This window comes from Cherax quadricarinatus, chromosome 89, assembly GCF_038502225.1.
Source record: "Cherax quadricarinatus isolate ZL_2023a chromosome 89, ASM3850222v1, whole genome shotgun sequence".
In the NCBI taxonomy this organism is placed as follows: domain Eukaryota; kingdom Metazoa; phylum Arthropoda; class Malacostraca; order Decapoda; family Parastacidae; genus Cherax; species Cherax quadricarinatus.
The window spans coordinates 661,367-676,650 of NC_091380.1; the positions used below are offsets into that span (position 1 = coordinate 661,367).

At 43.1% G+C, this 15,284-nt stretch overlaps 1 protein-coding gene across 5 annotated transcripts in view; it reads left to right on the plus strand.

Moving 5' to 3' along the window:
- The first annotated feature begins 4,914 nt into the window (after positions 1 to 4,914).
- LOC128697187 (uncharacterized) overlaps positions 4,915 to 15,284 on the plus strand; it is a 37,306-nt gene continuing 26,936 nt past the window's right edge. For 3 of the 5 annotated variants that reach the window (XR_008408264.2, XR_008408265.2, XM_053788732.2), the window contains exons 1-3: positions 5,002 to 5,165; positions 12,313 to 14,452; positions 14,700 to 14,877. Coding sequence is in view for 3 of the 5 variants with exons in the window: in XM_053788732.2 (XP_053644707.1) it covers positions 12,322 to 14,452; positions 14,700 to 14,877 (2,309 nt within the window). In the remaining 2 variants the exon portion in view is untranslated. The other 2 variants (XM_053788733.2, XM_053788734.2) reach the window with 2 other exon arrangements.

Below are 15,284 nucleotides of genomic sequence, written 5' to 3' on the forward strand. Positions count from 1 at the left end.
ACAACAGTGGTAATACCAGAATCACAGTGGTAATACTAGAACCACAGTGGGAATACCAGAATCACAGTGGTAATACCAGAACCACAGTGGTAATACCAGAATCACAGTGGTAACCTGGAGTTTACCTGGAGAGAGTTCCGGGGGTCAACGCCCCCGCGGCCCGGTCTGAGACCAGGCCTCCTGGTGGATCAGAGCCTGATCAACCAGGCTGTTGCTGCTGGCTGCACGCAAACCAACATACGAGCCACAGCCCGGCTGATCCGGAACTGACTTTAGGTGCTTGTCCAGTGCCAGCTTGAAGACTGCCAGGGGTCTGTTGGTAATCCCCCTTATGTGTGCTGGGAGGCAGTTGAACAGTCTCGGGCCCCTGACACTTATTGTATGGTCTCTTAACGTGCTAGTGACACCCCTGCTTTTCATTGGGGGGATGGTGCATCGTCTGCCAAGTCTTTTGCTTTCGTAGTGGGTGATTTTCGTGTGCAAGTTCGGTACTAGTCCCTCTAGGATTTTCCAGGTGTATATAATCATGTATCTCTCCCTCCTGCGTTCCAGGGAATACAGGTTTAGGAACCTCAAGCGCTCCCAATAATTGAGGTGTTTTATCTCCGTTATGCGCGCCGTGAAAGTTCTCTGTACATTTTCTAGGTCGGCAATTTCACCTGCCTTGAAAGGTGCTGTTAGTGTGCAGCAATATTCCAGCCTAGATAGAACAAGTGACCTGAAGAGTGTCATCATGGGCTTGGCCTCCCTAGTTTTGAAGGTTCTCATTATCCATCCTGTCATTTTTCTAGCAGATGCGATTGATACAATGTTATGGTCCTTGAAGGTGAGATCCTCCGACATGATCACTCCCAGGTCTTTGACGTTGGTGTTTCGCTCTATTTTGTGGCCAGAATTTGTTTTGTACTCTGATGAAGATTTAATTTCCTCATGTTTACCATATCTGAGTAATTGAAATTTCTCATCGTTGAACTTCATATTGTTTTCTGCAGCCCACTGAAAGATTTGGTTGATGTCTGCCTGGAGCTTTGCAGTGTCTGCAATGGAAGACACTGTCATGCAGATTCGGGTGTCATCTGCAAAGGAAGACACGGTGCTGTGGCTGACATCCTTGTCTATGTCGGATATAAGGATGAGGAACAAGATGGGAGCGAGTACTGTGCCTTGTGGAACAGAGCTTTTCACCGTAGCTGCCTCGGACTTTACTCTGTTGACGACTACTCTCTGTGTTCTGTTAGTGAGGAAATTATAGATCCATCGACCGACTTTTCCTGTTATTCCTTTAGCACGCATTTTGTGCGCTATTACGCCATGGTCACACTTGTCGAAGGCTTTTGCAAAGTCTGTATATATTACATCTGCATTCTTTTTGTCTTCTAGTGCATTTAGGACCTTGTCGTAGTGATCCAATAGTTGAGACAGACAGGAGCGACCTGTTCTAAACCCATGTTGCCCTGGGTTGTGTAACTGATGGGTTTCTAGATGCGTGGTGATCTTGCTTCTTAGGACCCTTTCAAAGATTTTTATGATATGGGATGTTAGTGCTATTGGTCTGTAGTTCTTTGCTGTTGCTTTACTGCCCCCTTTGTGGAGTGGGGCTATGTCTGTTGTTTTTAGTAACTGTGGGACGACCCCCGTGTCCATGCTCCCTCTCCATAGGATGGAAAAGGCTCGTGATAGGGGTTTCTTGCAGTTCTTGATGAACACAGAGTTCCATGAGTCTGGCCCTGGGGCAGAGTGCATGGGCATGTCATTTATCGCCTGTTCGAAGTCATTTGGCGTCAGGATAACATCGGATAGGCTTGTGTTAATCAAATTTTGTGGCTCTCTCATAAAAAATTCATTTTGATCTTCGACTCTCAGTCTGGTTAGCGGCTTGCTAAAAACTGAGTCATATTGGGACTTGAGTAGCTCACTCATTTCCTTGTTGTCATCTGTGTAGGACCCATCTTGTTTAAGTAGGGGCCCAATACTGGACGTTGTTCTCGATTTTGATTTGGCATAGGAGAAGAAATACTTTGGGTTTCTTTCGATTTCATTTATGGCTTTTAGTTCTTCCCGCGATTCCTGACTCCTAAAGGATTCTTTTAGCTTAAGTTCGATGCTTGCTATTTCTCTGACCAGTGTCTCCCTACGCATTTCAGATATATTGACCTCTTTTAGCCGCTCTGTTATTCTTTTCCGTCGCCTGTAAAGGGAGCGCCTGTCTCTTTCTGTTTTACATCTACTCCTCCTTTTTCTTAGAGGAATAAGCCTTGTGCATACATCGAGTGCTACCGAGTTAATCTGTTCTAGGCATAGAACAGATTAATACCAGAATCACAGTGGTAATACCAGAACCACAGTGGTAATACCAGAACAACAGTGGTAATACCAGAATCACAGTGGTAATACCAGAATCACAGTGGTAATACCAGAACCACAGTGGTAATACCAGAATCACAGTGGTAATACCAGAACCACAGTGGTAATACCAGAATCACAGTGGTAATACCAGAATCACAGTGGTAATACCAGAACCACAGTGGTAATACCAGAACAACAGTGGTAATACCAAAATCACAGTGGTAATACCAGAACAACAGTGGTAATACCAGAACCACAGTGGTAATAAGTCTGACTTATTTTGGGTTATCCTGGTGGGTAATTTACACTATATATGATAGCTGTACTTATGTGTACCTGCACCTAGATACTACTAATAATAATAATATTTATTTCTATCAGTACATAATACAACTTATACAGACCATAAGATAAGATAAGATTTCGTTCGGATTTTTAACCCCGGAGGGTTAGCCACCCAGGATAACCCAAGAAAGTCAGTGCGTCATCGAGGACTGTCTAACTTATTTCCATTGGGGTCCTTAATCTTGTCCCCCAGGATGCCACCCACACCAGTCGACTAACACCCAGGTACCTATTTGTGCTAGGTGAACAGGACAATAGGTGTAAGGAAACGTGTCGGAATTTCCACCCGCCGGGAATCGAACCCGGGCCCTCCGTGTGTGAAGCGGGAGCTTTAGCCACCAGGCCACCATAGCTGACATCAGTGACATATTACTATATAGAAAGTCCCTTGTTATGCTGAACATCTCCCACAAATTAGGTCAGTTTTGTCCCCCAGGATGCGACCCACACCAGTCCATTAACACCCAGGTACCTACTTGCTAGGAGAGCAGTGACAGTAGGTGTAAGGTAACAAGACCCCAATGTAAATAAATCACTCTTTCTGACTTCTTTGTGTTGTCCCAGGTTCTCTACACATACGCTGCTATGTATGATCATCTATGTATTTGTGTATACCTATACTTATGCTTCCACCCGTGCCGGGGATCGAACCACGGACAGTAAGATAAGATAAGATAAGATTTCGTTCGGATTTTTAACCCCGGAGGGTTAGCCACCCAGGATAACCCAAAAAAGTCAGTGCGTCATCGAGGACTGTCTAACTTATTTCCATTGTGGTCCTTAATCTTGTCCCCCAGGATGCGACCCACACCAGTCGACTAACACCCAGGTACCTATTGTGGCCCGGTGGCCTGGTGGCTAAAGCTCCCGCTTCACACACGGAGGGCCCGGGTTCGATTCCCGGCGGGTGGAAACATTTCGACACGTTTCCTTACACCTGTTGTCCTGTTCACCTAGCAGCAAATAGGTACCTGGGTGTTAGTCGACTGGTGTGGGTGGCATCCTGGGGGACAAGATTAAGGACCCCAATGGAAATAAGTTAGACAGTCCTCGATGACGCACTGACTTTCTTGGGTTATCCTGGGTGGCTAACCCTCCGGGGTTAAAAATCCGAACGAAATCTTATCTTATCTTATCTTAACAGGACAACAGGTGTAAGGAAACGTGTCGAAATGTTTCCACCCGCCGGGAATCGAACCCGGGCCCTCCGTGTGTGAAGCGGGAGCTTTAGCCACCAGGTGTGTTGCTTACCAGGTCACGGGAAATTATGTATACTTGGAGAAGATATATTTCCCAGATCTGGGCAATATATCTCCAGGTGTCCCTTTCAAAAAGAAACAAACTAGAGGTTCCAAAATAGACAAAATAGAGTAACTTTTGATAAATTAGACATAAATAACATGCCACTGAACGAATCTACTTAAATCTCTTATTAATTTCTGCAACATTGCAAGCTCCTGATGATGTTAACTGCAACACGAAAGGCCTGGAGCTATCATTCAACTCCCCACGTAGTTGTTATGCATAGTAATATGTGTAAATTAGCTATAATAATGCAAAACAACAGTGACTTATTTCCACTGTATGGAGATGTCTCTGAAATATTGGATGTTTGGAGAGTCATATATATAATGTTGCAGTGCGTGGCCATCATGGTTCCCATATATAGTATGTATATATATATATATATATATATATATATATATATATATATATATATATATATATATATATATATATATATATATATATATATATATATATATATATATATATATATATATATATATATATATATATATATATATATATATATATATATATATATATATATATATATCCATACACTAAAAAAAATTAATTATACAGAGAATTATACTGAGAAAATATTTTAGTCTTGTATTCTGCCATCATAAGGTAATATATCTTTTTCATTTATTTTCAAAATATTTATTTGACATAAAGAAATATTTATATAAAATAACAGAGGCTTATTAAACGTCTATTTTAAGTATATAAGAGATGTTATACGTAATAATATGTCTAGTATAAAATTAAAAAAAAAATATATTATTAGTGTTAGGAGCTTACCATAACAAATACGGGGGAAATAATATATTATTATAAGAGTGCATTAAGATAGCAATTTTTTGATACATTAAATACAGAGGTAAATGTAAGATAAAGGTGAGTTAGATATTAATAATGATGAAGATGTATGGTCGGGCGGGTCTGCTCGCCATTGTTGTCACATCTCCTGCTGCTGGAGGTTCCTCTACCTGGCTGCTGTAAGTATTATGGCAACGCTTGTGACTGCTGCTGCTGCTGCTGCTGCTGTTGATCCTCCAGAACATGTCACCCTCCAGTTGAGGCTGACACGGGGCCTCCACGCCCCTCCACTCACCTTCCACTCCATTATTTGTGGGTTTGGCCGTGATGGAGGAAAATGGTGGTGATGGTCTTAGTGATGGAGGGTAGGCCTACTAGCCGCTTATAGGCCTATATACCCCAGCACATAACACTTAACTTTTACTTATCTAAGGTTTAGGCCTCCAGAAATCCACAATTTTTATAGGCTGGGTTTATATCTCGTCTCAGACACTTCCATTACAAACTTTCCTAGTGTTGATTGAACTTTTTTTTAGGCCTAGTAAGTAGGTCTATTTAGATTGTTGTTGTAGGCTTATTTTTGGTGGTTATAATTTGTGTTGTAATGTGTGTCACTTGTCAGGGATAATATATCTTAATGTTACTTAATTTATACTTAAGATGTACTACTGCTGACTACTGCTGCTGACTACTGCTTATGACTACTACTGCTGACTACTACTGCTGCTGACTACTACTACTGCTGACTACTACTGCTGACTACTACTGCTGCTGACTACTACTACTGCTGACTACTACTACTGCTGACTACTACTACTGCTGACTACTACTGCTGACTACTATTGCTGACTACTACTACTGCTGACTACTACTGCTGCTGACTACTACTGCTGACTACTACTACTGCTGACTACTACTGCTGCTTACTACTACTGCTGACTACTACTACTGCTGACTACTACTGCTGCTGACTACTACTGCTGACTACTACTGCTGACTACTACTACTGCTGACTACTACTGCTGCTGACTACTACTGCTGACTACTACTACTGCTGACTACTACTGCTGCTGACTACTACTACTGCTGCTGACTACTACTACTGCTGCTGACTACTACTGCTGACTACTACTACTGCTGACTACTACTGCTGACTACTGCTGCTGACTACTACTGCTGACTACTACTACTGCTGACTACTACTACTGACTACTACTACTGCTGACTACTACTACTGCTGAGTACTGCTGCTGCTGACTACTGCTACTGCTGACTACTGCTGCTGCTGACTACTGCTGCTGACTACTACTACTGCTGACTATTACTGCTGACTACTGCTGCTGCTGACTACTGCTACTTACTACTACTACTGCTGACTACTACTACTGCTGCTGCTGACTACTGCTGCTGCTGCTGCTGACTACTGCTACTTACTACTACTACTGCTGACTACTACTACTGCTGACTACTACTACTGCTACTGACTACTACTGCTGCTGCTGACTACTGCTACTTACTACTACTACTTACTACTACTACTACTGCTGACTACTGCTGCTGCTGACTACTGCTGCTGCTGACTACTGCTGCTGCTGACTACTGCTACTTACTACTACTGCTGCTGCTGACTACTGCTACTTACTACTGCTGACTACTGCTGCTGCTGCTGACTGCTACTACTGCTGACTACTGCTGCTGCTGACTACTGCTACTTACTACTACTACTGCTGACTACTGCTACTTACTACTACTACTGCTGCTGCTGACTACTGCTACTTACTACTACTGCTACTTACTACTACTACTGCTGACTGCTGCTACTGCTGACTACTACTGCTGCTGACTAATACTACTGCTGACTACTGCTGCTGCTGACTACTGCTACTTACTACTACTACTGCTGACTACTGCTACTTACTACTACTACTGCTGCTGCTGACTACTGCTACTTACTACTACTACTGCTGCTGCTGACTACTGCTACTTACTACTACTACTGCTGACTACTACTGCTGACTGCTACTACTGCTGACTACTGCTGCTGCTGACTACTACTACTGCTGACTACTGCTGCTGACTACTGCTACTACTACTGACTACTGCTGCTGCTGACTACTGCTACTTACTACTACTACTGACTACTGCTGCTTACTACTGCTACTTACTACTACTACTACTGCTGCTTACTACTGCTACTTACTACTGCTACTTACTACTGCTACTTACTACTGCTACTTACTACTACTACCCCTCAAGGAAGGTTCCTTGATGTTGGTGAGGGGCTCTTGATTTAGGGAATTGGATCTGTGCTCCAGTTCCCCAAATTAAGCCTGAATGCCTTCCACATCCCCCCCCAGGCGCTGTATAATCCTCCGGGTTTAGCGCTTCCCCCTTAATTATAATAATAATAATAATACTTACTACTACTACTGCTGACTGCTGCTGCTGCTGACTACTACTGCTGACTGCTACTACTGCTGCTGCTGACTACTACTGCTGACTGCTACTACTGCTGCTGCTGACTACTACTGCTGACTACTTCTGCTGACTACTGCTACTTACTACTACTACTGCTGCTGCTGACTACTGCTACTTACTACTACTACTGCTGACTACTGCTACTTACTACTACTACTGCTGACTACTGCTACTTACTACTACTACTGCTGACTACTGCTACTTACTACTACTACTGCTGCTGCTGCTGCTGACTACTGCTACTGCTGACTACTGCTGTTGACTACTGCTGCTGCTGACTACTACTGCTGACTGCTACTACTGCTGACTACTGCTGCTGCTGACTACTACTGCTGACTACTACTGCTGCTGACTACTGCTACTTACTACTACTACTGCTACTTACTACTACTACTGCTACTTACTACTACTACTGCTACTTACTACTACTACTGCTACTACTGCTGCTACTTACTACTACTACTGCTGACTACTGCTGCTGCTGACTACTGCTACTTACTACTACTACTGCTGCTGCTGGCTACTACTGCTGACTGCTACTACTGCTGACTACTGCTGCTGCTGACTACTACTGCTGCTTACTACTGCTGCTTACTACTGCTACTTACTACTGCTGCTTACTACTGCTACTTACTACTGCTGCTTACTACTGCTGCTTACTACTGCTGCTTACTACTGCTACTTACTACTGCTGCTTACTACTGCTACTTACTACTGCTGCTTACTACTGCTACTTACTACTGCTGCTTACTACTGCTGCTGCTGACTACTACTACTGCTGACTACTTCTGCTGCTGACTACTGCTACTTACTACTACTACTGCTGCTGACTATGCTACTTACTACTACTACTGCTGCTGACTACTGCTACTTACCACTACTGCTGCTGCTGACTACTGCTACTTACTACTGCTGCTGCTGACTACTGCTACTTACTACTACTACTGCTGCTGCTGACTGCTACTTACTACTACTACTGCTGACTACTGCTGCTGCTGACTACTGCTATTTACTACTACTACTGCTGCTGCTGACTACTACTGACTGCTGCTGCTGACTTCTGCTGCTGACTACTACTGCTGCTGACTACTACTTCTGACTACTACTACTGTTTACTACTACTACTGACTACTACTACTGCTGACTACTACTGACTATTGCTGACTACTACTACTGCTGACTTCTACTGCTGCTGACTACTACTGCTGCTGCTGACTACTACTGCTGCTGACTACTACTACTGCTGATTACTACTGCTGGCTTCTACTGTTGCTGACTACTACTGCTGCTGCTGACTACTACTGCTGCTGATTACTACTACTGCTGACTTCTACTGCTGCTGACCATTACTGCTGCTGCTGACTACTACTACTGCTGACTACTACTGCTGCTGATTACTACTGCTGGCTTCTACTGCTGCTGACTACTACTGCTGCTGCTGACTACTACTGCTGACTTCTACTGCTGCTGCTGACTACTACTGCTGACTACTGCTGCTGACTACTACTACTGCTGACTACTACTACTGCTGCTGACTACTATTGCTGCTGACTACTACTGCTGATTACTACTGCTGGCTTCTACTGTTGCTGACTACTACTGCTGCTGCTGACTACTACTGCTGCTGATTACTACTACTGCTGACTTCTACTGCTGCTGACCATTACTGCTGCTGCTGACTACTGCTGCTGACTACTACTACTGCTGACTACTACTACTGCTGACTTCTACTGCTGCTGACTACTACTGCTGACTACTACTGCTGCTGACTACTACTACTGCTGACTTCTACTGCTGCTGACTACTACTACTGCTGACTACTACTGCTGCTGCTGACTACTGCTGCTGATTACTACTACTGCTGACTACTACTACTGCTGCTGACTACTACTGCTGACAAATACTGCTGCTGATTACCACTGCTGACCACTACTACTGCTGCTGACTACTACTGCTGACAACTGCTGCTGACTACTACTGCTGCTACTACTGCTGACTGCTACTACTGCTGACTACTACTACTGCTGCTGACTACTGCTGACTATACTACTACTGCTGACGACTGCTACTACTACTGCTGACTACTAAAACTGCTGACTACTACTACTGCTGACTACTACTACTGCTGACTACTACTACTGCTGACTACTACTACTGCTGACTACTACTACTGCTGACTACTACTACTGCTGACTACTACTACTGCTGACTACTACTACTGCTGCTGACTACTACTACTGCTGACTACTACTACTGCTGACTACTGCTGCTGACTACTACTGCTGACTACTACTACTACTGCTGCTGACTACTACTACTGATGCTGATTACTACTGCTGCTGACTACTACTGCTGCTGACTACTAATATTGCTGACTACTACTGCTATTGCAGACTACTATTACTGCTGCCTGCTGACTACTACTACTACTGCTGACTACTACTACTGCTGACTACTACTGCTGACTACTACTGCTGACTACTACTACTACTGCTGCTGACTACTACTACTGCTGCTGATTACTACTGCTGACTACTACTGCTGCTGACTACTGCTGCTGACTACTAATATTGCTGACTACTACTGCTATTGCAGACTACTACTACTGCTGCCTGCTGACTACTACTACTACTGCTGCTGACTACTACTACTGCTGCTGACTACTACTACTGCTGACTGCTACTACCACTGCTGGCTACTACTACTACTGCTGCTGACTACAACTGCTGCTGACTACTACTGACTTCTGCTGACTACTACTGACTACTGCTGACTACTACTGCTGACTGTTGCTGACAAATACTGCTGCTGATTACTACGACTTCTGACAACTGCTGCTGACTACTACTATTGCTACTACTACTGCTGACTGCTGCTGCTAACTACTATTACTGCTGACTGCTGCTGCTAACTACTATTACTGCTGACTGCTGCTGCTAACTACTATTACTGCTGACTGCTGCTGACTACTGCTGCTGACTACTACTGCTGACTACTACTACTGATTACTACTGCTGACTACTGCTGGTGACTACTACTACTGACTACTATTACTGCTGCTGCTGACCACTACTACTGACTACTACTACTGCTTCTGACTACTACTGCCGCTGACTACTACTACTGCTGACTAGTGCTGCAGAGTGCTGACTACTGCTGCTGACTACCACTGCTGATTAGTAATGCCGATTACTACTGCTACTGACTACTACTACTAGTACTACTACTACTAACTACAACTGCTGCTACTCGCTACTACTGCTACTGACTACTGCTGCTGACTACTACTGCTGACTACTACTGCTACCGGCTACTACTGCTTCTACTGATTACTACTGCTGCTACTGGCTACTACTGCTGCTACTGACTACATCTGCTGCTACTGACTACTACTGCTGCTACTTACTACTACTGGCTACTACTGACTGCTACTGACTGCTACTGCTGCTACTGACTACTACTGCTGCTACTTACTACTACTGGCTACTACTGACTGCTACTGACTGCTACTGCTGCTACTGACTACTACTGCTGCTACTGACTGCTACTGCTGCTACTGACTACTACTGCTGCTACTGACTACTACTGCTGCTACTGACTACTACTGCTGCTACTGAATACTACTGCTGCTACTGACTACTACTACTGACTGCTACTGCTGCTACTGACTACTACTGCTGCTACTGAATACTACTGCTGCTACTGACTACTACTACTGACTACTACTGCTCCTACTGACTACTACTGCTCCTACTGACTACTACTGCTGCTACTGACTACTACTGCTGCTACTGAATACTACTGCTCCTACTGACTACTACTGCTGCTACTGACTACTACTGCTCCTACTGACTACTACTACTGCTGCTACTTACTGCTACTGGCTACTACTGACTGCTACTGCTGCTACTGACTTACTACTGCTGCTACACTATACTAATATACTATACTGCTACTACCATATTATACTACTACTACACTGTACTATTACCCAGGGCGACTACTACACAATACAACTATAATTTACTACACTATACTACTATGACTGTTGCTATACTACTACTGTACTATATTACTACTACTACTACTACAGTATACTATTATATTGTACTACTACACTATACTACTACAATTTCAAATTAACGTAGTCATGCCCAATCATTTGAGTATAATTCACTGGTTTTGATTGAACGTGATTATACTTCCATTACTGGTTCAGTGAGTCTCCACAAGTATGTGTAATATAACAAGCAATCACTGTATACCCAAAAATAAACTCGTATGGTGTTATTTTTTGCCTTTTCAGGAGAGCACTGTATGACCCTTGTGAAGGGATCTTGATTTGAGGCATTAGAGCTGCAGTTCTTTTCCTTGGATTAAACCTGTATGCCTCCCTACAGGTTTATCACTTGTACAGACGCCCCCCAACTTATGAACAAGTTACGTTCCAGAAGGCTGTTCGTATCGTGAATTGTTCGTAACTTATTATGCCATTTTTCTTTGTAATGATTATTATTATTTTTAATATCATCATTATTATTAATTTTCTCTTCATGCGCCGTTGTTCATTGAAAACTTAAGACAATACTGAACAGTGTACAGTATCAGTAATGTACGGTTCTTAATACAAAGCATATTTTAATATTAAATACTGTAATAAAAAACTTCTTTAACTTTAACTAACACGGCAGTCTGTTCGTATGTCTGAATGTTCGTAACTCAAGTGTTCATAAGTAGGGTAGCGTCTGTACTATTGTTTAATAAACGTAGGGATTTTTCTCCTCGTGTTTTATATCTTTCCCACTGTTGGTGTACATAAGCTCTGCCTTGCATAAACACACTTTCCATGTGATATGATTTATGTACTGTGAAAATTTTGATACCCATTTTTAACACCAATTATTTAAAATTAAATATTACATTGATATATCATTGGAAAAAATGATATATCATTGGAAAAAAATATTTAAACTGTTCTACATGCTTGAAATTCAAATTATTTCCCATGTTTAACTCTTTAATTTGCTTTTATAGGTATAAGTGATGTCAGAGAGCGAGGATGGCAGTATGTTGGGAGGCGGTGGATCTATACAAATGAATATTGTAAATTTACCCAAGATTGATCCAACACAACTTGATCAACTTGGACTTAATGGGACAGGTGGAGCTCTCAGCACCAGCAGTCTGGCTTCCTTGGGTGCAGCTACACAGCATTATGTTCCTGTGTCCTCAGGCAACACGCAGACACTCCTGGAGGGTGTCATTGCACAGGGATCTCGTGCACTGAGCAATGTCAGTCCGGCAGTGACGTTCACCACCGCAGGGAGCAGTGCACAAGATTCTTATGGTAGCCTGGAATATGTTGCACACATGCCTTTGCAAGATGACCAACAAGGGAAGTTTCCCGATGCTCTTGTTTCTGTAGATAACGTGGCCTTTGTGGAAATGAGCGATGCAGCAATGAAAGGGGCAGCTGCATCGGCTCCTCTTGAATTGTATTTTGACGTAATGAACCCAACCACCACTGCTGCTCCTACAAATTCTACTGGCCACCATGTCCGCCATGAACACCAAAATCCTAAATCACAGCTGCTTGAGAGAGCTTATTCTGATATTTTTCTCCAGCAACAAGAACAGCAACAGCAACAACAGCAGCAGCAACAGCAACAACAGCAACAGCAAGAACAAGACCAGCCTGATCATATCCTGCCAGACGTTCCGACGACAAATCTCGTTCAGCTAGATCATGATGGATTGCCTCATACATTACATGAATATCGAAAACCAAATAAGCTGGAGATTCAGAAAAGACAGTTGCAGCAACAGCTACAGCAGCAGCAGCAACAACAACAGCAGCAGCAACAACAGCAGCAGCAACAGCAGCAACAAAGGCAGCTTCAACAGCAGCATCAAGAACAGCAACAGCATCAACAAAGACAACTGCAGCATCCCCATAGGCTACAGCAGCAGCAACAACAGAAACCCTTTCAGTTTCACCAGCCACAACAGCAGCGACAACTGCAACAGCAGCAAAAGCATCAGCAGCATCAACAGCAGCAGCATCAACAAACACAGCTGCAACACCAGCAAAAACAGTTTTTACAACAAGTCACAAAAACAGAAGTCTTAGATGATGATCACGAGCATCAGCTCGCATCTCAACACATGCCTCTTGTTTCTCGCAGTGGTCGACCCATCCGCCATCGACCAGAATATGTGGAATATGTGAGTCAGAACCTGAAGGAAGAAATACTTCCCCATATCCCTGAGCAGCTAGTCAAAGTTGAAGCCATGGTTATAAGTGCAAACTACGAGGATGACGACCCCATGGAAGAAGTGGTATTCGAGGAGGAAGATCCACTAGATGAGGATATGGACTCTAATGATGAGGACCTGGAGACTAGTGGTAACTATAGCACTGATGGTAAAAAGTCCCTACCACATAAAAAACGAATTCCAAAGAAACTAAAAACCACTAAGAAGCATGTGAAGTGTTACAAGTGTGCGCAGTGTGGTGAGCAGTTCACCAATCAGCAGCAGTTTGCAGTACATAAGCAGACACATGTGCCCCCTGCAATGAAACCTAAGCCTTTCAAGTGTGAAATTTGTACAAAAGGTTTTGAATCTCAACTGAAGTTTTTCGAGCATTTAAAGGGTCACTACGAACCGTACAAAAAACACAAGTGTGAAGTTTGCGGTGGAGAGTTTGAAAATGCAGAGGCTCTGCAGGACCACTCATTAGTACACTCGAGGGAACATTTCACCTGTGAACTGTGCAACAAAACATTCCGGAAAGAGAGTATGCTCGAAGTCCATTTAAAAGTTGCCCATATGGAGGAAACTGAGGCAAGTTCTATTGATAAACCGTACACGTGTGTGGCTTGTCCCAAGAGCTACCGTACACAGATGGCCCTCGATTCCCATGTCCAGTCAGAACACAGTGAGAATCCACCAGAATTTAATTGTGAGGACTGCTACAGAGTCTTTAAGTCAAAAACTAAGTTGATGACACACAGAAAGATTGAACACAAAGAAGAAGTTCCACAGAATAAGGGGGCACCAAAAAAGAAGATAAAGATGGGGAAAGCAGTAAAGGGAGGCTATTCCTGTACTATGTGTCCGAGGGTGTTCACACACAAGAATTCTCTTGTTTATCACATTCGAGGACATACAGGTGAGATGTTTTGAATGTTTAAAAATATTAGGTTTACCTGAAGCAACAAACGCATTTGAAATCACTTATTCCCAAACTGTATTTCCAAGACTCCATGAACATCACATACACAATGCTTTTATTTTATTTATCAGATTGCTTTTCCAGAGGAAATGCTTCATTTGTGTCAAGAGCATAAATCTAATTCAGCATAATTTTTGCCTTGTTTCACTGCACTTTTTTCCTAATGATTGCATACATGTTTCAGGTGAGAGGCCTCATCAGTGTGAACAATGTGGGAAAGCTTTTTATGCTGCAAGTGCTCTCAAAGTTCACCAGAGACTTCATAGCGGTGAGAAGCCATACAAATGTCAACTGTGTGAAAAATTCTTCAGGCAGTGGGGAGATTTAAGATATCATACAACATCAGTTCATTCTGAAGACAGGTTAGTGTGAAGTTCATTGATCTTGTTCTTGTGGGACCTTTGAGTTAGAATTGAAGTATGAATGACATAATTTTGTGAAATTCAGGAGTTTGGAGTTGTCGGTCTTTGAAATGAATAAGTTTTGGTATGGAATGTATTTTTATTATTTTTTTTTTATTAACACATCAGCTGTCTCTAACTAAGGCAGGGTGGCCCAAAAAAGAAAAACCTTCATCGTCATTCACTCCATCACTGTCTTGCCAGAGGCATGCTTACACTAGTTATAAAACTGCAACATTAACACCCCTCCTTCAGAGTGCCGACACTGTACTTCCCATCTCCAGGACTCAAGTCTGGCCTGCCGGTTTCCCTGAATCCCTTCATAAATGTTACCCTGCTCACACTCCAACAGCATGTCAAGTCTCCAT